This window comes from Pezoporus occidentalis, unplaced genomic scaffold (genome assembly GCF_034315485.1).
Source record: "Pezoporus occidentalis ecotype Australia unplaced genomic scaffold, CSIRO_AGI_Poc_V1 ctg118, whole genome shotgun sequence".
NCBI lineage: Eukaryota > Metazoa > Chordata > Aves > Psittaciformes > Psittacidae > Pezoporus > Pezoporus occidentalis.
In genome coordinates, this window is record NW_026912972.1 from 2,811,742 (window position 1) to 2,837,498 (window position 25,757).

At 42.2% G+C, this 25,757-nt stretch overlaps 1 protein-coding gene across 7 annotated transcripts in view; it reads left to right on the forward strand.

The window, feature by feature from the left end:
• The window catches only part of ERBB4 (erb-b2 receptor tyrosine kinase 4), a 604,652-nt gene that overhangs the window by 549,214 nt on the left and 29,681 nt on the right, over window positions 1-25,757 (forward strand). For all 7 annotated transcript variants that reach the window (XM_062602108.1, XM_062602146.1, XM_062602123.1 and 4 more), the window contains one exon: window positions 23,455-23,610. In XM_062602108.1, the coding sequence (XP_062458092.1) occupies window positions 23,455-23,610 (156 nt within the window). The remainder of the gene's footprint in view (window positions 1-23,454; window positions 23,611-25,757) is intronic.

The window sequence follows — 25,757 nt, forward strand, 5'->3', positions numbered from 1 at the left end:
GTCGGAGAGGCAGACGGAGGGGCGGGAGAGAGGAAAGCAAGCAGCCGAGGTGCTGAATGGCTGGTTGGGCTGAGGGGGGCAGTGGCAGGGAAGAGGTGAAGGGATCACACTTTCTTTCCCTTTGCAAAAATGTTTTATAAGCAGCTAGCAAACATTGATGGCATTCTTCTGCCAGCCAGCCCGCAAATAACTTGAGCAAAGGAAGGGGACAGAGCAGCTCGGGTGGGTCTCACGAGCCCTGTGAGAACTGGCAGCTCTTTTTGTTTGCTAATAGCTAAAGTGACTACTTCTGCCACTCATCCCCAGAAAGCTAACAAGGCTTGTGAGGACCCGTCCTGCTAAACAGTGCAATTACCATGGTCCCAATCAGAACTGGGGCAAGGGGAGAAGAGGAGGTCCTTTGGGATGAATAAGTAAGTCTTGGCCCATTACTGATGGCTTATTTGGCCTTTAAATTCCCCATTTCCATGCTTGTTTTAGAAGGAAATTTATGAAATCTGCCATTGGTGAATAGCAGTTCAAAAGCACCCAAAAAGCCCCATGTGAAATGGCAATGGGCAGGGAAATACTGGTAGGGAGGTACTTGTTGTGGTTGCGTCTTTCATCAGGAAGGTGTCTGGTGCCATTTGCAGGGCATCCCCAGAAGAGTGTAACACCTGTATCCTGCTAGCACATGGGTAGTTTGCTTATTGTACACATAGTCCCACTCCATATGAATGGGAGTCCTTGCCTGAAAGGGGCAGAGTGGTAATGTTTTAAATGTTGGATAGTCCCTACTCTGGTGTATCTTCACAATAGCTGTGTGTTAGAAAAGGGAAAGAGTTCCTTGTACAGTCCAGCAGACAGCCACAAGGCGAGCCAGTGCTCTTCATGTTGCTCAAAATCAGTCATGAGCCCTAGAGGCTAAAAATAAAGTAAGAAAGAAAAACCTACTTTACAAGACAAAGATTAAAAGAAAGTTACAATTTTCCAACTTATTGTACCTCAGTAAATATACTTACATTTAAGGCCATGGAAGCCTCTCTTCTGCCTATTTTCTCTATGACTGAAAACCTCTGGGCTGTTTATAACTATGTCTTTAAAAACCAGTCCTTTTCTACTGATACCTCAGGCTTCAGGGTTTCTGAAGTAGTGTCTTTTCAGTTTTGTTCTATGCCAGCTTTCCCAGTCACTTCTTATTTGTGTAAAGCCTCACTAGATTTTGTGAAACAGGGTGCCCATGGAAAGAGGTAAGTGGTTGTTTGAAACAGAGGCAGGCAGAGGCAGTTCAAGGCCACTTTTGGTGGTCTCATTGTACAAACTCTTGCTTTTTCTGTAGTAAGTCTCTATGTTAATTCTGCCAGCCACTTCCCATGGAAAGTAATGTGCAGAAATCAATCTGGGCTGCAGAATTTAGCTCTCTGTCCAGTAGGGGATGGATTTTGTTCCACAATTTCAGTTGGTCTTACATCCACGCTGGAAGTGCAGTTGTATGTCTTCTGTTTGATTCCTGGGTGTTGGGTCTGACCAGCCTTTTGATCATAGAATGTAGTTAATTGGGATCAGGAAGGAGAGTAAAGCTTCAGCCAGGAGGTAGTCAGGCCTAGCAGAGCTCACTTTTCTGTAGAGATCAATTTTTGTTAGAAAACATCCATTTAATGACATGCTTTTTCTAGTCCTTACTAGCAGATCCAACTGTAGTCCTACCAGGCTGAGCTGTTACCCTGCCCAATACCAGTGAGCCTCCATGTAGATCGTAGCCCTGCCGTCATTGCCAGACTTTGCCTTACTGCTCAGACTTGCCTGAGGCCTGAAGTAAAACTCAGGCCAAGAGGTTCTTCTTCAGTCCATTAGTGACCTCCAGTTGGGCTTCATGTAGAAGCAGAAGTGGCTGAAGGTCTAATTTGGCTCCATCTTGTGAAGCCAAAGGAAGTGGTGTGGTACCACTGCAGTAACAGGCAGACATGATTGATACTTGGGGCTCTAGTACCTATCCAGTGGAGATTTAACTTTCCTGATGCCCATGTTCCTGAAGTGTTTGCCAAAGGGGTAGAGGCCGAGTATAAACAGTCCAAGTGTAATTTGGGTAGCCAGCAGAGATGCCAAAAGCAGCAAAGATGCTTGTTTCCCTACACAGCAGTTCCCATTAATGGTTTTGGTCACTGGTGATACAGTCGAGCTTGATGATGATTTTTATAAGGTAAAATCCAATGAGGACTTGGCAGTAAGTATCCAGCAGCAGTGCAGAATTGGAGGGTTTATATTTTCAAATATTGATCTGTGAAAGCTGAACCTGCTGGTTATGCAGAATTTGAAGGTCAGTGTGAAGGTACAGTATGCTGTTTCCTCAGCAGCTCTCTAGCTTTTTTCACTTTACTAACTTTAATTCAAAGGCCATGGGCATTGAAAAGTCTTCATTAATGCCAGGTCAGGTTCTCAAGAAACCTTCAGTATCACAGTAAAAATTTCATATTTGCTTTTTTGTCTGTGCATGTGTGTGTGTGTGTATATATATATATATATGAAAATGATTATTCAGTGACTTATTGGGACTGGTCACTGTTGCTCCAGATACTACTGCTAGAATCAGTTAATCAGCAAAGATATGTGCTAGAAGCTTTTCCCTTTCTGTCATAGAAATCATAGAATCGTAGAATAGTTAGGGTTGGAAAGGACCTTAAGATCATCCAGTTCCAACCCCCCTACCATGGGCAGGGACACCTCACATTAAACCATGTCACCCAAGACTCTGTCCAACCTGGGCTTGAACGCTGGCAAGGATGGAGCATTCATAACTTCCGTGGACAACACATTCCAGTGCCTCACCACCCTTACAGTAAAGAACTTTCTCCTTGTATCTAATCTAAACTTCCCCTGTTTCAGTTTGAATCCATCACCCCTTGTCCTGTCACTACAGTCCCTGAAGAAAAGTCCCTCTCAAGCATCCCCCTTCAGACACTGGAAGCTGCTCTGAGGTCTCCACACAGCCTCTCCAGGCTGAACAGCCCCAGTGTTCTCAGCCTGTCTCCATACGGGAGGTGCTCCAGCCCCCGATCATCCTCGTGGCCTCCTCTGGACTTGCTCCAACAGCTCCATGTGCTTCTTATGCTGAGGACACCAGAGCTGAACACAATCTGAAAAAGATTCTGTGACATCTAATAACATGCCTGTCAGGTCATTCAGTAGTTGAACTGATACGACCAAATATAATATCCTGGTACAAGCAGTTGTTACTTGTAGGAACTAATAACTTGGTGGCTAGTAGAAGAAAATTTAATTTCTTCTAATAGAAGAATCTGTTTCTCTGGTCCTGGTTTTGCTTTAATTTGTGGTTTGATTTTACTTGACTATATTATTAGCGTGAATGCCAAGTGTTCTTGTCCTCTTTGTTTCTGTTGGATGCATTTAAAATAATCATGAGTAAGCAGGAAACTTTGAACATTAACAAGATCCCTGGAGTTTCTTCTCTGTTTGTCTATTCACATTGATTTCCCGCTATTGGAAGACTTAATGTTTGGAAGCAAATGAATTGAAGTCAGGGGTAACTCCCAGCCAGAAAGCTTCTGGGCTGGATTAGGAATGGACACAAAAATCCTTTCCGTTTGTATCTTTATCTTGCATGTTAATTATGGTCATTTACGTTGCCTCTTCCAATGTTCAAAAAGAGAACAGTATTCAATGGAATCTCAGCTTGGAGGAACTGTTAGACTTCTGTGCAATACTGTGCACATCAGCATCTTTTAGCTAATGCTCACCACTTTGAAATGTGAAATATCACAGTGTTTATGTCACTGATTCTCTTTTCACATTTGGATATATATGTGCAGGGCAGTCATCCACATCACCTTAAGCTTCCTGAATTTCCTAGTTTACAACAAACTTGCTATCTCTGAGGTGCTATATATGCATGTGCTGAACTTTATTCCATTTGAGAAATGTGGACATGCGGTTTTTACATTGTGGCATGTGTGCTTCCATTTGAGATCAGAAGCCCTTGGGTCAGTTAAAATGTTCCTAATTTGTTCATACCTTTGAAAATCTCATCCATCTTTAGATCTCTGTTACTCTAGATGTGGTCTTCAAGCAGTGGAGTTTATTGATTTGGCTTCTGTTGTGAAAGCGGCTTAAGATATGAACTAGAAATGGTCCGAACTAGAAATGAGTTCAGGTTCAGATCCCCAACGAAACTTCCCCCGTGTTGAAGAGCTGTTTGGAGTTAGAATCCCAAATCATGCTCATTATAGAAATAGGTCTTTACAGCATTTGGAGCTGACATTTCCCTGAACTCTGTCAGATTGAGATATGGGGATAAGCTTTGAACTCATTGTTAGGACAGTTTTAAAGGCTTCATTCTTCTGCAGGCAGATGTGATGCAGTTAATTTCAGTGGGTTTAGAGCAGCATAAGAATGGCTTGGCAGAGTGAAAAATTAAGTTCCTACCAAATTAGAGCTGATCTTTACCAGAATCTTACTTCAGAATCTGACTTGTCTGGTTTGTGCTTTAAAGCTTTCTGTTAAGATATGTACTTACAGTGTCATTGTGCACAAATCTTCCATAGGGGTTTTTTTTTTTGCTTTATCATAATGAAACCAGTAGGAATTAATGATGGACTGGGGATGTTTGCTGTTTCTGCACTGATGGACAGAACTGATTTGAGTGGCTAAGAAAAAGTTAAAACGGTGATTATTTTGGCTGAACCAACTCCTGTCTTAAAAGTATAAAAATTACATTAGACATACAAAAAAACGCAACCCAGAAGAGTAGCCACATTGCAGCTGTGGAAGTAGGATAGCTTTGTTTCTAATGCTTGGCTAAATGAGAGAGAAGATACGAACATTTCCTTCAAAATGACCTGACCTGGGACCACTGTGCTTGTAAATTCATTTTCTTCTGTCTCCCTTTCCATTTTCAGCTGGTTTTCTTTTCACCTAGGAGCAATCTCTTCTGGTGGCTTTACTGAACCACATCCCTCTAGTTCTGCTCCAAACAGAACCCCTGCTTTTTATTTGCCGAGTCTTTTTCTCTCACCATTCCCAAAGGGACTGATGCACTGCACAGGGTAGCAGGCTGGGAGCTACCTGCAGTAGAAGACCCAGCAGTATGGCAGACCCAGTCTAGGTGCCCAGGGCGGGAGAGTCAGTGAACATGGGGGAAAGGGACTAAGAGTGCCCTGCTCATGAATCTTCACTGTGAAGTCTGCATTTGTTTTGGAGAAATCCCATGCATTTTGGCAGCTCAGGCTGTTTGTATTCAAGTGGTTGTCCCTTTTGTTTCTGGTAAGTATTTTTGTCCCCCCCTCCCAAGAACAGTGTTTCATACTCTTGCCTTGGAACCACAGGGTTGTGCTAAAGTTGAACATCAGTAACTACCAGCTTACCCACTCAGCCTGAAATTGAGATCTGTTCTGCTGTCTTCATAAGCCTAGCAAAGAGATTATGTATTCACGTTTTTGCTTAATGAATGTTAGTTGATTTAGGAATATATGGAAAAGTCACTTTAGCACATCCTTTAGCATCCTTTAGCTTCACACAGACATCCATTTGTCATTCAGGCAGTTCTTCTTTCTCCAAATTCTTTTTTGACCCTGCAGGAGATACCTGAGCTTCCTGGCTGGGCTCCTGCGGTGGCCTCTCTAGCTTCAGCCATGTAACCCATTCAGCAGACTGAATCTTTTCTCACTCTCATACTGAATGAAAGCTGGTTCCGTGTTGTTTCATATAGCTCCTGGAATAATACTATCCATTCTCCTTTGCCACTGTTAATTCTTTCATCAAAAAAAGTAACTTCCTACTTAAAATACACACAGTGTGATGCTCCCAAAACATTCAGTGTTTGCTGAAGTCAGTTACTTACTGTGATTTGACTGTTGTTTGTTCAACACATACCAAGACTCTGCTGTATGGAACACACACATGAATATTGGTCTGGGATTGTATTTTGGTTGGTGAATGAAGGTGGCCTAGGCTGTGGGGCTAGGAGGTTTACATTATAAACTGAGAGTATGAATGCTGCAGTAGAAATTACAATAGATGTCAAGATAAACTAAACTTTTAGACCTTTCAGGAAAAAGTTTGGGAGTCAGATGTTTGGGGATGTTTCTTTAGCTAAGTTTTCTTAACACATGCACCGTCTTGCCAACAGTTGTGGAGTAAAGCATCATTCCTCAGGACATTCTGTAGACTCCAGCTCCAGTCAGACTACTCTGAGATTTTCTGCTTTCATTTAAAGCAAAAGAATGGTTGAGCCTGCACACAGGGTTGAAGTATAGCCTTATAAAAACAGACCCTTGAAGGGTTTTTCGCTTCAGAATTTAGTAAGTAAATAAGTAAATGTCTCTTTTATTTACCTTGATTTTTCAGTGTTTGAGGTTGTCAGTATTGTGTCTGTTACGTTGGCTGTAATTCCACTGCATAGCAAGGCATGAAATCTGTCCATAGTATATGTGTATTGGTAAACATTCTGCGGTACTGATGGACTTACTTCTGGTCTGGCTTCTGGGGAATTACAGTATTGCTACACTTACAGAAGGATCAGAAAGATATCCCTGAAAATAAGAAAAGTATATCCTGCCCAAGCTTGCCATCCTGGACGTGCCAGTGGGTCCAGTTTGGCATACAAAGATGCTCCAGTGCAGTCTCTCTCCTGAGCAACAGCTCACAGTTCAGATGAAGCAGATGAGAAGTATCAGCTCCTTGAGGTTTGCCATCCATAAAATGAGACCCAAAGTGTATTGATATAGTTCAGGCTTTTCCCCCTCAGGACAGGGCTGGATGGTTCTTTTAAATTTCCTTGAAAAAAAATGAAGCTATTTTCCTTTAAACGAAAGGAGTGTCTGAGGGCTTGAGTTTTCCTCAAGCTTTCTGGCCCTAGCCTGGTTTCCTATGGAAATGAGCCTCATTGCAATCTCCGTGTCTGCCTTCACTTTCCCTTGCAATAAGTTTTCAAATGTTGGTTGAATTTATTCAGATTTGACAGGGGAGAAAAGGTCTCAAAGATATTATCTTTGTATGAGTTTCATAAAAATAGGCATCGAGATAGATGAGAGTGTGATTAGTAATCCTGCTAAAGGAAAAAAAAAAGGCACTGTAGGCTCAACCACATTATTAAACAGTTGAGAGTCCATGTGGGAGACTGCCATAGAAAACCTGCCTTCAGACTGTCTCAGAGAGTTTTGCCTGATCCTGTTCCCATTTATTTTGCCACCCAGAATCTCAGTGGTAAAACAGCAAAGTGAAACAAAACCATATCTTTTTGTCCTGGGTGTACATATAGTGGTATTGCCTCTGTGTTAGAGCAGGATACCAGTGCACTTGCAGCATCAGTGTGACACATCAGACAGAGCTCAGTGTTGGAAGGTACCTAATTCCCGCAAAATCAGCTAATCTCAAACCCTCTATACTTCAGAGTGAGCTTTCCATTAGTTTTGAAAGAGGCTTTGAGCTCCTTGTAGAGGAGTGAATTAATCTGTGTTAAGCTTCAAGAAGTTTTTTTTGTGGTCTGAGGATGTCATCATTGCTTCAAGGTTGGTGCAGGTCAGTGGGAACCTGTGACATGCAAGTGGGACTGTATAGTGCAATAGAGAGCCATGCAGGAGTTACCAGTCTGGTCCAGATTCAGTGTCCTGACTTGCTGCCGTAGAATTTCCAGGGTAAGACCTGGGCTGCCTCCATATGTGCAGTGTGAGGCTAAAAGAGCTACACTACATTCAGCCTCGGCCTTTGCAACATGTAGGCAACTTGGGCTTTCCTAAGATGTATGTCCTCCTCTGTGCTTCCAGCCTCATAGTTAGTGAGGGGAAACGGCTTGTGTCTTTCCGTTCCTGAGCACCTACTATCCATAAGACACACCATCATATATGTGACCATAGCAATTGTAAGTTTGAGGTCAGGTAGTCTTCAGCCCCTCGTGTGCTAAGCTGGATGAGGCTGTGTCACAGAAAATTCCATGCGAAGGACAAAACTTAGTAGTTTTCCTGAAGAAAGGCTCTCTCTGACCCCATAACCAGCGTCTCTCTAGCTGCCCTTTACTGTAGTTCAGCAGCTCAAGGCAAAGAGGGTCCATCATCCCATGGGTAGTTGTGTGCTGGTCTGCAGCTCCCCAGAGCAGGGACTCCAAGCCCTAGTTTAAGTCTAGCAAAGTGTATGTAAATAAGGCTGCATTTTTTTCTCTGGAAGAACTTCATGGAATTTGTGATCAATGAGGCCTCCTGGAACTCTTCAGAAAAGCAGTTTTATGGGTAGTAGAGCTACTAAGAGCTGGTTGCCTATGATTTATGTCTCGTGATCAGGTTGTCTGGAATTTAATATGTTCCTAGTGATAGTTAAAGTATCCACAATAATCTCTCTTGTATGGAGTCTCTAGTGCCCAGGAAAGACTGTAATTACAATAGCAGGAAAACTGTTAAGAGTCTTTCTCCTCTCCTTGCCTGCCTGTTTTCAGGAAACTCATAAGAATGCAAAACTTTGGAGGCAAATCAGCCTGGAAACAGTCAAAAGCATTAAAAATTATTAGAGAGGGACAAATTAAAAGATAAATAAGCACAATCCCAGTATCACCAATAGCCAAGATAAAAGTACATGAAGTGTCCAAAAAAACCACCCTAAAAAGTAAATGAAAACAGGGAATGGCCATATCTGAGCTTTTGTGATAGAATAGAATTGCACCCTTGCATCCCATCCCAACCCATTGGCGTGACTCTTAGCAGATCTAGTGTAGATTCTGAGAAGATGTTAGTGCCATTCATTCCATACATGCTTGGCTAGAAATTTATGCATGAATTCTAATATTTCCAGAACCTGGGACTGGAGGTGCGCATAGGACCTGTGCTGTGTGTGCTACTTGATAGGTACTTGTATGTGATCTCAGTGCCTCTAGAAGTTCCTTCCATTACAGTCCATTACATGGCAACTGTGCAGCATTTATTGACCTGATTTTTTTTACGCTTTCCTCAGGGGCAGCTTGGTTCTCCTTGCCATGCTCCTAAAGAACCGTACTGTAAAGACCTTTTTAAAGATATTTCTGTTTGGGGGTCGTGTTGCACCTATGCCTATATTTTAATCAGTGGGTTTCAGTCAAGATACAGAAATATTTTAAGCCTGGTGACACTTAGTTTTAATTGAAGAGGAGAAAAAAAACACAGCACGATTGGGTCCTTGGGGAAATAGTGAGTTTCTACATCTGAGTGTTTGAGGAAAGTAACTGAATGAAGCAGCCAAGAGACAGAGGTAAAGCCAAAACATTCCAGCCAAGAGACATGTGGAGATTGTGCTCAGAGATTCCTCGTATGTTTGGATCCAAATGAACCAAAATCAACAGACTTTTCTACTCAGTGAAATTATTTTACTACAGCAGACCTTTTTGTTTATGAATCTTTTCATTTCAATACTAAGAAAAAGAAGGTTCATGTGTCTATATGGTGATTTAACAAAACCAGTTGTGGCTACATGGCAAATCAGCAGTGCTGGAGCAATAGTCTATGCATGGAAATGCTGCTGCAGAACCACAGGAGGAATGGGAGCAACTTCTTAGGCAGGGTGATAGCAGCCAGTCCCCAGAATGTCTTGGTCACAGGTTGGAGGAAGAAGTTGATTCCTCTTAAATTGCCTTTGGCTAATCCAGGCAATGCCCCACTCATATTCCATAGCCAGGGCTAGCAGTTTGTCATTGTAATTCATAGAGAAATTCATGGCTGTAGTTTAGAGTGCGAGACAAAAAGGCGTTGGGTTCCTTCCTGGGGAGAAAGATCAAATGGGAGTCTTCTCAAAGAGACTTGGGATTTTAGAGAAGCCCAGGGTGTTAGGTTTCCTTTGCTCCCCTGGTGAATTACTTTGTCAGTGGTTATAAACCTCTCCAGCATGCTTTGCATGCTTGAGCTGTGTGCTGTGCACCCAGGCTTGAATCTGCCTTGGTTGTAATTAAGGGAAAAGCTCCCTTTATGTTCAGTGAATCAGGAATTGAGTTTTAAGACACTTGAAATGTTAGTATCAGTGGAAATAACACCTGCCCTGATTCCTCTTTGCTCTCCTCAGGTCACCTGTTTCAGCTCAGCAGCTTGCAACATTCCCAATGTATTCACCCACCCACATGCTCAGATCTTGAGATGTCACAGTCATGAGTCTTCTTTCTTTCTCAGTAAATCATGGCATTCATGGCTCCAGAGACAGCTTGACAAAAACAGAGCTGTAACTGAAGTATTTGCTGGAGCTGGAAAGTGTACCGTGATCAATTAAAACAGTTGTAACTTGCTCAGATTTGGGAACTGAAACCTCCAGCGCTTGGATTCACCTTCAGAATTAATTTGGCTTTTGAAATCTTGAGCCAAATAACATTCAGGTGTTTCTGGGATCTAGGCAAAAAGAAGAATCGGCTTTGTTTTGAGGACATAATGAAAGTTACCTTTTAAGCACTTAAAACTTCAAAAGTAGTTTCTTCTTTGTGTAGGATTGTGATCCCTTGGTAAAACTGCAGAACCACTTTGCAAGACAAATGGACCAATGTATAGCACAAAATATTGCTACAGTCCATAATTATCTGAGTCATATACAGGGTATCACTATGTTTTGTGTATCTGTAACAAAGTAATGTGGTCAAAATTGGAAGGGACCTCATGAAATCAAAAGATGATATCTAGTTCCAATCCCCCTGCCAGAGCAGGAACACCTCCAATAACGTTACACAGGAATGTGTCCAGGCTTGGGGCTTTGAATGTCTCCAGGCATCTGTCTAGATGGAGCTCCACAACCTCCCTGGGCAGCCTGTTCCAGTGTTCCATGCACCCTCAGTGCTGAGAAGAAGTTCCTTCTCAAGTTTAAGTGGAACCTCTTGTGTTCCAGTATGGACCTTTCATATACCCCTTGTCCTATCATTGTTTGCCACTGAGTAGCAAAAAAAAGCCTGGCTCCATCCTCATGACACTCCCCCTTTATATATTTATAGACACTTATCACAGGTCTCCTGCGCCCCCAACACAGCAATGCTCTGAGCTGTTAATGTGATGTTTTAACTATAAAAACCACATTTCTGCCTTCCACCCACCCGCTCTGGCATTCATCTGGATTTAGTGAATAAGGTTAATGGATTATTTAGCAGGTTTCTCCAGCCATTAGCAGCTAGCACACTGTTTATGTGACTGGCCTCTCCTGCTCTGGGGGGAAGGGGAGGGGGGGGATGTGGAATAAGTATGAAATAGGTAGCTATGGTTAGCTGTGATGTGGGTTTGTAAGAAGTGCTCAGAAACCTAGTGGCAGCAGAGTGTGGAAGTTCAAAGCTTTAATTTATTCAAGAACTCTCTTGAATCACAGTATCAAAAGCATTTAGAACAAATTCAGAACATTTTGGTTTGTAGAATAATATTGCAGTCTTAAGCAGAAGCTGTCGCACAGACCAACTGCTTGCTCTACTCACGTGAGAGGAAAATAGGAGCAGGAGTGTAAATATGCCCTTGTTCCACTTTTCTCCTGCAGAGGCCACTGTCGGTGGAATAGCTTGTGAAGGCAATGGTTTCTAGGAGCAATGCTTCCATTGTCCTGTTGTATTCCTATTTGCACTGGAAGGATTTTATTCGAAGTGGTCAGACTGAGGCCTAAAGCTGTTGTGCTTCAAGGGCATCTTTCAAGTAAAGGTGCCTACCTCAGAAATTCAGCCCCAGTCATGCTGTCTGCTGAGAAAACAAAACCATCCATGTGTGAATTTAATGTGAACACACATAATGCTGAAAGCTTTAAATTGGTCCGAAAGTGCCCTATGGAACATGTGTCTTGAGGTCAAAAACTTTGTGTCTCAAGCATTTCAGGGGGATCAGTGGAACTGTGTACTTCTTTGGCTTTTGCAAAGCAGAGGGCTGCTGCGTGCTCTTCTTGTAGGACTTTCATCTGAATACACAAGGTAGTATTCAGCCACTACCATGTCCTCTTCATGCTTGGTGGCACTGCCCACCAAGAGAAAGAGAGAATAAAAATCTCAGCTGTCCAAAACTACTGTCTTATCTAAACCAGCCAAATACACAGAATACACGTTTTATTATCATAATGTGCAACATAAGATGAACACTGGGAAAACCTTGCATCCAGTGTACGACATGTCAGTGCGCTTCCAGTGGAAAACTATCATCTGCTATGGGGTCAGTACTTATTTCCTAAGAAAAGTGTCTAGAAAGGGTGTGTTTGTAACTAAGGTAAGTGTTGCATAGGACTAGGGATTCCTGAGACCTCAGAGCAGCTCCTGCCTCTGTCCCAGCACAGTGATCTTGGGCAGGTCATTTTACATTTCTTCTGAAGCACAGCTTGCTTTATTACATATTTTATTTATTATGATATTGCTATGTTTATTAATATATAGTGGGGTTTTTGTTAGAATAACATCTCCTGGAAGGCAGGGGAAGGCTCTATGGGTATGTGCTGTTCTTTAATCAGAAGGAGCCCTCACCTGGGCTGGCAGCTCTAGGTGTATTAAAAGCTGCTCTGTATTCTGTGCACTGCATGTTAACGCTACTAGGCTGTGGAAGGATAGTAGGGATGAAGGTCCCGACTGACAGAAACCAGCAAGAAAAATGCCTTTCACCAGCCCCTGCCCAGCTGCTTTTAAACCCAGGCAAATTCCATCTTTCACAGAAACTAAACATTCGTCAGGTTGCGAGGTTCAGTCTTCAGGTTGTTGTTGAAGAAGCCAGATAAGTGAACTTGCCAGTTATTGCTGAATCCCAAGAGTGACCTCCATGAGTTACTAAGTGCACTGCTCCCTCTGTTAGATGTTTGCTGCATCCCATCTTCATGGTGGTGATCTTGCTTTATCATAAGGCCATTTTCTAGAAAGCCAGCTCAGTAACCATGAAGCCTATAAATGCTTACCTCAAGTCATCCCATTTAAACAACTTGAAACAAATAGCATAGAATTTATTAAGGGTGCATGAAGTTGAGAATATTGCAGGTCAGCCGGATGCAGGGCATAGCCATGAAAGGTCACAGTTCTTGTGGTGGTGTTTGAAGTGCTGGAGAATGTCTAATGTGTTTGCACTGGGGCTGCATTTGTTCTGAACCTGAGGCAAGGCTGAGCTTCTGTCTGTTAATCTGGAGGTTCCTTATTAATAGGCTGCACACTTCATTGATTTTTAATTAATTTCTGAAGAGACACGGAGGATAAGTGCTGCAGCCCACAGACACCTCTTTATTGATCGCCTGCCTAAGGAGCAGAAGTAATCCATTTTAAATACACTTTCTTGGAGAGAGGGAATGCACTGCACAATATACTCTCCCAATTGTAATTGTATTGGCAAGAGGTCAGGGGCTGGGGTGGAGGAAAGGCAGCCTCTTGTTTAGTATGCTGCTGGCCCTCCAAGCGCAGGCTTCTCTAAAGGCTTTGTTTCACAAAAGCCAAGTTATCTCCTTCATGAGCAGTTTATAACTACAGAATAGTAAGAAAGCACTGGTCACAGCTTCACTGTTGAAGTTGCACTGGGAGCTCCTTTATAGGACACATTTAGCCTGTCAGCCTCTTCAGAGGAAGGAGATGGAGCAATCTAAGAGAAAAGAGCAGCATTCAAAAAGCACTTTCAAATCATTAATGCACCAATACCTCTCTCTTTGGTTGCCACTTTGAAAAGCATCAAACACTTTCCAGCAGTATGTGATCCATTGGGAGCTGAAACCTGAAGTCTCTGAGCACTCCCCAAATCAGAGGGATTTCCAATTCCTCCTGCTGGCACAGGTTACTACGATTTGCTTTTGAAACAGTAATTCGCAGTCTTTGTCGTAAGGGCTGTGTTCCTGCCAGCCTCTTAACTGTAGTTACTTTGCAATGAATGTTTATTGCCCAGCAAGGAGAGTTTTGCAGTAATAAGTTTGTTCTTTAGACAGTTGGTTCTTATTTAAAGGCTTCTTTTACAGAAAAAGGTGTTGACAACACATAGCTGCAGTTGCAGCCAAAATGGTGCCAAGTACTTCTGTGCTTCCTGTACAAATTTGAGTTGTGTCAGCATTAGTGGCCACAGCAAGTGTTAAATTGTGGCTCACAGAGCCCAAGCCCTGTGGTATATCTTGGGAACGTGTCCCTGCAGTGGAACAGTAATCAAAGTCTGACCAGTCTTCTTCTAATACAGGCACCATCAGTACATTTCTGCCTTGCTTTTTCCTCTTCCTGTGTGGGGCAGTGCACCCAATGGACAGTCTCTTGAAAACACCTGATTTGCACACTGACCTTCAGAAACCCTTGTGAGAAGTAGATACTGCAGAACTAGCAGGGAAGCATCAGATGCTAAATACTTTATGAGAGTGTTGGGGATGACTGTTTAACCACAAGTCCCTGACTTCACTAAAGTTTGTCCTATTACAGCTCTTGATCCTGTGCAGTAATCAGAGGGTCAGAAAGTCTCTTGGTGTGTTTCTGCTGCAATGTATATTTGTGCGTAGCATCTGTGTTGGCCTAGTGAGGGTATGAGAGGAGCTGCAAAGCTCTGTCTACTCAGGTTACAGTGTCCTTACTGGTGATATATTTATTATGTCTCTCACCTCTTTGGGCAGAGTACTGTAAGCTGAGTTGTGATTTTCTTCAGGGATTATAGGAGAAAGTCCTTGTCCTTTTGAGCACTTTGAGAGCAGGGAGAAGGTACTGCAGGAGATTAATGTAGCCTATGTCCACACAGCCCAGGAAGCTGGTGATACCTGGGAATAAAGGGTTAACATTGTGCCTGCTTGCTTAAGCAGTCATTGTGCTTGGTGAAGCAGAACCATAGGAGTCAAAGTTGCTAGAATGGTGAAGCAGAATTGTAGGAGTTACAGCTGCTAGGCAGAATTGTAGTAGATAAGATTCATAACTTAACATTTAAGACATTCTTATTTAAATAGTATCCATAGAAAGCAAAGGAACAAAAGATAGCCAGAGTAACAAAATTTGCAAACTTGGCAAGTTTCTGCTTTAAGATACATAAAACCAGCTTGTACCAAACCTGAGGTTTGGAGAGGAGCTGAAAGCCTACTGAGTCTGCGTGAAAGCAAGAGGTTACTTGTGGTGATGAAGAGGAACTACAGGCCTTCATCCTCACGACCCCCTAATGACCACCACCAGGAGGCACTGTGCAAGCGCATCAATGGGATGAATGCTAGAAAACTAATTATAATACTAGACGGGAATAGGTTTTGCATATGTATTAAGCATGAAGTAATCTTGTGTTTATGTAATCATTATATGTAATATAAACAAACTGAGTGGCAACGAAAAGGTGCGCATGCTTTTGGAGGAGTGATTCCCCCATGCGCCTCAGCACTGAATAAAAGCATACCTACTTTACAACTTTAATGAGTTGTGGAGTCTGTCCACATATCACTGGGACACTTGGCCTAACTGAAGTGGTAACACAACCAATATAAGCCAGTTTGCCTATTAAAGGCACTAAATATGGCAAAGGAGAGTACCTACCTGCACCCAGCTGTCTTCAGGAAGCACTGTGGCAGTAGTCTTGAGTTAATTGCAAAATGGAGATCCCTCAGGAATGTCCTGTTTAGGAATAAACTGAATTTTTCTCCTGTCCTAAACAGCCCATGTAGCAGCTGCACAGGTGTGACTGCATGTGGGACCAGAACTTGGAGGCACATACAGTATGGGCAGTATTGAAATACCTGGTTTGCATCTCATTGCTTATGCTACTTAATATGTGTGTGTAACATCTACCATCAGAAGAATATGCAGTGCTCCACAAACTCCTTATGTTCAGCACTGTCTAATCTAGCTAGCTGCATAATTTGAGGGAACCAGGTAGACAAGTCATACTTGTCCCAGGATTTCAGACAAAGGACATGTTTGATGATGACAGTGGAACAAACTCTCCTTCTGGTGGTGCCTGAGGAGCTTCAACACCCACCCAGGATAGAGAGCTTCATTTTCAGGACACCACAACCTCAGAATCTTGAGCCAGAGAGTTCTGTGCTTTTTAGAGGTTAGAAGATTTTAATTTAGGATTACAGTGGGTCTGGACCCATCAAAATGTCTACTCAGTCCAGTCAAGTCTTGAAATATCATAAGCTTATGAACTTGCTTATCCTCTCATGTCTTTCTACTCTTTCTTCCTTTATGAATCACTTTGTCACTTTGGAGTAACCTGTGTTTTCTCATCTGAACTTTACCTCTTCATAGGCTTTTTCCCTTCCCTTTTGCTTTCTGACTTTGTGTTGACCTGTTACGCCTTAGCATCTTTTTAATTTTATGTCTTGGGCCATAGCTCAGCAAGGCTGTAAATCAGGTTTTGGAGTGGGGGAGCATAAGTGAGAACGTGCTTAGTCAAAGGAATAGTAGATGGGAAGAAATATATTGCTATCACATAAGCTTTCCCTTGTCTACCCTTTACCAAAGAGAGAGGTATTAACTTACCCCATATAAATGGGAAATTAACTCCTAAATGTTGGGGGTTGTACCACAGTCCTGGATGCAGAAATGAGCCTCCCTTGCCAGCTTTACTGGAGCTGCAGAGCTCTGGACATTTTCAGACAGCCTTGGCAACTCACGTGGTACATAGCACAAGGTGTGAGTCCCCAGCTCAGTCTGGCAGCTTTGCACTGTTAGCATCCTTCACTTTCCCTCAGCTGTGCAGATGACCTCCAGTCCCAGCTCCCAAGCAGACCCACATAACAAATCACACCTCTGCAGCTGAGTCAGTGTATTTCAGAGCAGTGTCAGTTTTTCCCTCCCACAGCTATCTCTGGAGTAACAGCTACTTAGATGATTCTGGTTGCTCCTGACAACAAAGGGCACTGCGTTTTCCTTGAAAGCATATTTAGCCCCAGGTAAAATTGCACTTTTTCTATGGGATAAGTGGGGGAAAAGATGATCATTTGAGGCTTTCTGTAGTGATTCCTGTTATTAAGCTAGCCTCAAGTTATTAGGATGAAAAGAGGGCAGTCTCCAAGGCTGGAGATTAATGTCTGTGAGATTTGAGTTGGACTTGAAATTTTCTTCCTTCTCATACCTGTTTGATGAGTCTGCCATGTGTGCTGGCTTTGGTGGGTGGAAGTCAGGCTGCTCTTCATTTCTGCATGGTATAATATCAGCATTCCCTCTGTTTAGGGAGATAACATTTATTATAGAATATAGCAAAAAGTTACACTGAAAAAAAAGAGGATTATCTCCTCTCTGCTGGGGCAGGTGAAGGTTTTTGTGCTTTCTTTTTAACATGGATTCCTTGACAAAATGATATCTTGCATCGTGCAAAGACATATGTAGATACTTAAGTTAGTGACTCAACACACTGCAGTTCACCTCTGGTAATTATCCCAAAAGGACTTTAGATGTAATGACTTGCATACCTGCTTAAATTCTGTCCTGAGTAATAAATACCTTTTTTTTTTCCTGGGAATAAGGCACAGGCACCTAATGGAAAGAGCTTTCAGACAAGGCTCATGCAATTCCAAGAGTTGGGCATTCCGGAATGACGGCTACCATCTATGAAACAAACACCTCAGTGGGGAGGTGGGACTCTGAAAAGTCCAGTAATGTGAATGCAACTCTTACACTCTGAGCTGTACAAATGGAGGCTGTGCTCAGAAGCTGCCTTCAGGAACTGGGAGACAAATGACAGAAGCAGAAAATATCACTGGTAGTAAAGTAACAAAACAGCGAATTATGACCATGTCTTAAAGGCAGGAGATCTCAGGGGACAAACCTACAACTTCCCAGAAAAGCTTCATTTTGCTTTTCTAAAGAATCTGGTTTTTTATTTCCACCCCCAGCCCACCTTTAGATGTCTGCAGCTCTGAAAGTCCTAATACTTTATGAACCTAATTTGATACTTTCTGCTGCAATTCAGTGCTTGGAAGGATCAGAAAGTTGTCCCATCTCACTGTCTTCTCTCCTCCCATGGATTTTTTTACACCAAATCTCCTTTCTGCTGTTTCACTTCATCTTGTTGCCAGCACATGTTATCTCATGATGAGGCATGAGCCTACCTGACTGTGCCTGAACTGACCGTACCAAATCTGTCTGTCCACAGTCCCGGAGACTTCACAAACACTCCGTAATAAAATTTGGAAGGACTTTGTTCTTTTCTAGCTCTTAATGACTAACTTAGTCAATTCAACGAGGTAATTTTTGTTCTCTGTTATTTTTAAGCCAGCTCTGAGAGTAAACTGATGGGCTGAGAGCAGGATTCACCTCAGCTAAGTGGAACTGCTGATTTTCTTTTCACCCTGGCTATTACATAGAAAACTGTCAAGGCTGAGAAGTGACAGGCAGGAAATTTTTCCTGGTGTTAAGCTCCTTGTGGTCATTTACATCTTTCCTGTTCATCTCCCCTCTTTGGAAAAAGACATCTTGGCTTATTATTCTACCCTCATCATTGCTATTAGATTCCTTGGTGCTGTTGCAAGCATTGTGTGAAACGTATAAACATGTGGGCAGGTCAGCTTAGTAGTTGTGTAGGCAAGAATAAAAGACCATTAACACTAGTTGAAGCCTGGCAAAGGGCATCTGTGTCTGCTTCTGAAAGGAGAATTTACATGGTCACAGTTTCATATCACGCGAGTAGAAAGGATCCAGGCTACAGGCAGTTTTACTGCTATGTATGTCTAAGTAAAGCTCCATATAGCACAGGTACAGTGACTTGTGCTATAAGACACAGTTGTGAAAGATAAAATGGTATTCCTTACTCATTCTGAAGTTCCAAAGGCATTTCCTCAACTGATCTGTGTTCTAGCTGTTTGCAGTGGCTGTTTGACTTCTTAATAGTATTAGGCACTGATTCTGAGTGATGTTATGCTAAGGGATCCTAGCAGTAACTGCATTTCTAATGACATTCTCTGTGAGGAGACCTCTGTCGTGACTATGATGAGGAAGTGTCAGTGACAGGTAGGTCATGCCTGATTCTTGTATTCCTGTGAGATGAATCTGGGCTCAGAGATAATGCGACAACTGGTCATTAATGGCTTAATGTTGAACTTTTTTCTCCTGGTGGTTTCAGCATGAAAGTCTCACCCTGTTGTGGATGTTCTAATGCATATACTAAAGTATGGAGTTTCTTACTGCCTGTCCATTTTATACTTTGATAATTATATGGCATCTGCATAGCTCCAACTTGAAGAATTCCTGAGGGGCACTTCATTTCCCAAGCCTCACAGATCACACCACAAATGGCACAGCATAGTGTCTTTTGGATTGGGCTTTCAAGTTTAGTTTTTACAAACAGATCTTTTTCCATTGTCACAGTCTAGGGTCACTTGTAGTTTTATCTTGTAACTCTCATGAATTGCCTTGTTGGTATTTGATTGTGGGCCTGTTGGATGCTGATGGCACCAGCTGTGTAATGCAGAGGGCTGTGGGTTTTTTTGTTATCGTTCTTCTGTGTCATTTAAAAAGATTGGAGATGAACATAGAGCACTTTACCTGCCACGTTCAAAAATGCCTTCAAATGATGATTCTTAGCATAGGATATGTTTAGACAGTGCTGCTGTAGTGACTAGTGTAGAATTCTCATTTTTAGACTGGTTTTATTCTGTTTGTATTATCTCATTTATTTACACATATATATGCCTTTTCTCTTATACTTCCACCATCCACCTTTAAAACTTGTTGATATGGTATCAGGAAAATGGAACATGTTTACACTGTCTATTCCAAAGAGGATTTACATTCCTGCACGTCATGGTCCTGCAGAGGGTTTTGTAGCTGTAAACCCTGCACAGGTTGTTTCTAGCTTTGCAGATAATGCAGGTGGGAAAAAGCCCCAAGAAACTTGTTTGACAGAGGTGAAGTAAACTGTAAGTACAGCAGTACACAGACAGCTATTTCTACCCTTTCTGGATGGAAAAGAAAACCAGCTGTGGTATTGGTTAGGAGCAGTATTCAGGTTGGTGATTACTCTTTCTAGTTCATAAGAATATGAGGTTAGATTGAATAAAATTTAGTCTTATTAAAATGATATTAAATAATAACACATGATGTAAATGAATGGAAACGAATGAGTAGAATAAACAGCAAAACATCCTGCAGTGTTAGCCTACATGCTTAAAAATGCTTGGAAATTAAATATGTATAGAAGGTAAATAAGACCAAAGAGGCACAACTAAGGGTTTGATTGTTTAACTCTTTCAGTGAAGGATGTTTCTGGACCCATTGCCATCCATTCCTGCTATCATTAGCTAAAGACAGAAGGCTAAAGCCTTGGTATAGGTCATCTGTTTTGATTTTAATGAGACAGAAATTCTAGTTCTTCATTTCTGCCCCAATAATACTGTAATATCTTAGTATCATTTTAGAGCTGATAGGTGGAAATTAATCTATTAAAACCAATGATTTTATTTAGGCCTAATGTATTCTGATACTAACAAAATTCCCCCATCAAATCCTCTGGTTTCTTCTGTCCTCATGAGATTCTGCCCACAAAGATCTATTTACAGATTTGGACCTTTCTTTTTTCTTCCCTCATTCTGATGTATTGAGAATTTTGACCAAGGATATTGGAAGTTAAATCTATGATGTTGTACTGTTCATTCTAAAAATTTGGGATTATTTCCTAAGCTAAGCAGAAAGGAAGTGTCAGCAGCACCTTGACACCTTTTATTTGGGGAGGAGCTCTTCTGCAGTGAAAGATGAAAGACTGAAGAGAGGTGGTTAATGCAATGGAAGGTGGAAGAAGAGTTTGTCAACTGCAGGAGAGAAGTGTTTGAGGGAAGCACAAGGGTGCCTATCTGTTTGCACATGACTGCGGGCTTGACTTCAAGGGCAGCACTTTCAGAAAATGCAAAGGAGGTGATCCTGCTCCTCTACTCTGCTCTCGTGAGACCTCACCTGGAGTATTGTGTGCAGTTCTGGTGTCCTCAACATAAAAAGGACATGGAACCGTTGGAACAAGTCCAGAGAAGGGCCACGAGGATGATCAGGGGACTGGAGCACCTCCTGTATGAAGATAGGCTGAGGAAGTTGGGGCTGTTCAGCCTGGAGAAGAGAAGGCTGCGTGGAGACCTCATAGCAGCCTTCCAGTATCTGAAGAGGGCCTATAGGGATGCTGGGGAGGGACTCTTCGTTAGAGACTGTAGTGATAGGACAAGGGGCAATGGGTTAAAACTTAAACAGGGGAAGTTTAGATTGGATATAAGGAGGAAATTCTTTCCTGTTAGGGTGGTGAGGCAGTGGAACAGGTTGCCCAGGGAGGTTGTGAATGCTCCATCCCTGGCAGTGTTCAAGACCAGGTTGGATGAGACCTTGCGTGATATGATTTAGTGTAAAGTGCCCCTGCCCATGGCAGGGGGGTTGGAACTAGATGACCTTAAGGTCCTTTTCAACCCTAACTACTCTATGATGCTAAAGACCCAGTATCATTTTAAATGTGTGAGAAATGACTGTGTGGTGTATTTAAAGGACACCCTGAAGCCACCCTTAAGATTAGAATCACTTGGAAGATCAGCAAATCTGGATGCATGATTGTGGGCCAGAGGCTGCTTCACAAAGGCTGCAAAGACTGCATGCCTGCACACACTGTTCAGCCCAGTACAGGATGGGCATGGTGCTCTCTCAAGCAGCTTTCTGAGGCATGTCCAGACAGGTTGTTTGGCACCTACCTGCAGATACCTCAGTAGACTCGCTGCAAGACCCCCAAGTGAAAGGGAGGGACATGAGACTGGAAGATTGCTGTAGTCCACCTATTTCTCAGAGCAGTGTTAACACTGCCTTGAAGACCTTTCTGGTTATGCTTCAGTGTTAGAGATGTGAAACAGGATTTATATGAATTCCTAATGTGTCTGAATTTTACAGGGTGATTGTTGTGGTTGTTTTATATCCATTACACGGTGTCATTGCTATTGACTGTGTTGTCTTTTTCTGGTTGGATTTCTTCAGATGGCACTTGTTGTGCTAAGTCATGGTGCCTCTGATTTCACGGTGCGTTTGTTGTGTGACTCACAATTGTTTGAGCTATGAGACTTATTTGTCCTTTTTCTACAGGTTTTAATTTGATGTAAAAAGTAAAATGCTTTCAAAGACTTTAACAGTTCTGATATTCTACAGCTACAAGTATTGATTTGCAATTGGCAGGAGGGTGTGTTTGCTTCAATTAGCAGTGTTTTTAACAAAGAATTCCATTTGCTTTATGCAAAAGAGTCCCGCTGTCCCCTTTCAAACCACCTTCATGTTGGCTGAAGCAAAGCCTACCACATTAACAGTGAACTAGTGCTTATGCCAAATGTTCTCCCACAGATTTTCAAACTTTTTGGCAGTTTTTGCACTGATTTTTTTCACCTAAAAGCCATAGCAGTTCCGAGCTCCCCTTGATGCTTTTTGTGAAGATATCCACTTTCTATCAAGAAAGGACTACATTCCATCCCAGTGACTATGAGTGGTGTCTTACCCATATGCACTGTCCTGGTATGTATGGGCATAGGTACATGCGAGCTTCTTATGCTGTGAAAGGGGATAAAACCCAGCCCATGAGACTGAGTAATCTGGTTATTTAATCACTCTTTGTGACTCCCCAAATTATCATCTGTGTTATGGGATAATATGATCTCTTCAGTATTCAGCAATGACTTTTAAAAAATTACCATCTATAATATACAGAGGTAACATATTACCTTAAGGGTAATTATCAAGTGTGTAATTTCATCTGTAGGTTCTTACAATGATGGTTAATGTCATAAATGCCTTTTAATGAAACTGCAGGCTTGTAACCCTGCCTGACTATCCTTCGTGTGTCATATAATTAATAAGTGCAAGCTTTGGTGTTCATCTCAGTGTCACAAGGCATCATGTAAACTTCCATACTGATGGTTAGGCTCTCATCAGAGTAAGAATAAGGTTAAGCCCAGGCAGTTTGAGTATGTGTTACTTTATCTTTAAAGGCAGCTGGATGGGCTTGTTAACAGAAGTAATTCTAACAGAATATATATGCTTATGAAAAAAAAATGGCCATTGATCCAATGTCTTATTATAACACTACATGCAAAACTTTAAAGGAGTGAAAAGGCTAGTGGGTTGCAGAACTTGGAATAAAGAAGTGTTTTCCTTCTAATCCACTGAGGGTAGTGAAAATCTGTGTCCAGCTTAAAAACATTTGGAGATGGATAAGAAAACTCATTTTGAATTGTAGACACTTGCCTGGAATGTAGAAGAGCTAGGATTGTTTCTCAGTCTGGCCTAATTTCTATGGAGCTCTGCCTAAACTGAGTATTTTTTTATGGTCTTAAGATTTCCTGTCTGGAAAATAAAGGCAGTCATATTTCTCTTCTTTGTCTCACATTTCCAGATTTTAAACTTGCTGGTGCAAAGCAGATATCTACATGGAGTTTTGTTGCTTTTTTCCCTTGGGCAATTACGATAGAATCTTACGGAGTCATTCACACTGGAAGAAACCTGGGTGCTTCTAATCCCATCTCCTGCTCAGAGCAAGTCCTCTAGGCCATTATCTTATTGTGAATACTAGTAGGGGAACCAGACGTTTTACATGTCACTAGTGAAAAGGAGTTCTGAAAAAATCATGTAAGACTCATTAAGATTATTCCCTTCAGGGAATGATGTACCTGGAAGAGAGGAGACTTGTCCATCGTGACTTGGCAGCTCGTAATGTCTTGGTAAAATCACCAAACCATGTGAAGATCACTGACTTCGGCTTGGCCAGACTTTTGGAAGGGGATGAAAAGGAGTACAATGCTGATGGAGGGAAGGTGAGTACTGAATATGTTTGGAAGTAAATGTATCACACTATGACAAACCTCCTGAAATTACTCTTTAGGGCAGTGTATACCTACAGGACTATTATCTGTGTAAGAAAGTCTGTCAGTGACTTAGCAAAGCCAGTCTGCTAGAACAACTGTGTTGTGACAGCACATATAAAAGCTGCTCTTTTTTTGCTCAGTAAGCTTCTCCAGGTGCCAAAATATAATTGTCTGAGCAGTTTTAACACTCAAAATTAGGTTTTGTTCATATGCTCCATTTTCATTCTTGCTTTGAAGACTTCTGAAGTCAGTTCAATGAGTGACGGATGTTCTGGGGCATTCCTGCCAAGCCCCTTTCTCTGGTCAGTATGGACCTCAGTAACTTGCAGTCCCATTTCCCAGGCAACTAGTTTTCCAGAAAACAAAAACTAAGGCCACATAATGTGCCTGTATTTGTAGCATATGAGAGTTTACATATGCTCAGCAAAGAGCAACCTCTTCTATCACATTGGAAAAGCCTATGTATGCTATTTCTTTCATCCACGTCTCCAATACCAAGCTGAATGCCAGGTCACTAAAAAGCTAGCTTGAGGATAATTTTGAAACCAGGCATTTTCCCATATTGCTTTTGAGCACACTGCACAACATCCATATAGTGCCTCACCTCATTTCTAATGCCTTCAGATTAATGCATTTTAGAATTCCAAAGTAAGTAAAGGCTGTAAGTACATACTGCTGCTGGCAGATCCTTTAATGTCTTGAAATTCCCCATTTCAACCTGTCATAAAATCCCAAGGGATTCTGCCTCTCCTGTCACTCCTTTCCTACATGTTCAGTTTCCTTTGTGGCTGCTTGCTGTCTGTGTTTTTCTGTGCTGACTTCTGCCCTTGGCTAGGACAAACAGCTGCTGCCAGTGTGTACTTTCCTCCTGGATGGGCTGCTGCCTTTGTGTGGCTGCTGCCCTGGATGGGGCATGTTATTGCATGGATTACATTGGCATTTCAGTCTATGAGGTGAAGAGCATGAAAAGAGTTACTGCTGTTTCCCATTTCTTCCCCAGTAAGGTCCTTGCAAACCAGCTGTTAGGTGGTGTCTTGGACTTGTGAGGCCAGTCACTATGCTGGGGGTTCTGGAGCAGGATCTACATGTCAGATGTATCCCTTGCCAATTCAGAGAAATCCAGACAGTGTTTGCATCTTCAAGTTGTATTGAGAGCACGCTAAGGCAGATTCAGATTGGATAAAAGGAAAAGCTTTTTCACCATGGGATAATAAAGTGGTTGATTAGGTTGCCCACAGAGGTGGTGTAGTTTCCATCCTTGGAGGTTTTCAAGTGCAGTCTGGCTAAAACCCTGAGTAACTCCATCTGATCTTGTAGTTGAGCCTGCTGTAAGCCTGAGGTTGGACCAAAGACCTCCTAAGATCGCTTCCAATCTGAGTTATTCCATGATGAACGATGCAGCTTTGCTTCTTCAGCAGTTGTTCACATTTGGAATGACCCAGCTGAATTTAATGGCAATCAAAGCGATATACTTCTGCAGAGTTTAGTGGAGGAGGATGAACTGCCTTTGCAAATGCTAAGCCAAACTTTATTAAAGAATGCTATTTTTGCCAGAACTGTATAGGTTATGTTCATTAGTCAACTTCATGGAAGGTATTTTCATAGAGGTTTGAATGAAGACACATCCTCTGCTTTTACACCCACCATCTGTTCAGATTATGTGTGCACTTACGTATCTCTTTGGTTTATTACAGTACATTTTCCGTAGCTCTAAATTAGAGGCAACCTGTACAAGTCCACGTCAGGTAAAAATCTGTCGAGTTTCTGTCCATTAGAAATTAATGGACTGCAGGACTGTTCCTCACAGGCACAGCTCAGGAATAGGAAACATCATGAATCTCATTTTAACACAAACTCAAAAGGGCAGACCCTTATGTCAAACCTAGCTTTGTGTTTGCCTGCACACACTTCTCTGTCAGAAGAGATGAGCTCCTCCCATGGGTGATTCATAGCCAGAGGCTAACTTGGGGCTTCTTACACGAGCAACTTCACTTGCTGCAGTAATGACATGGAGAACTGGGAGGGCTGAGTTCCTAACGAATATTAGGAGTTAGAAATGAAGCACTGTAAACTCTCCCCATTGCCTGTTTACCCTG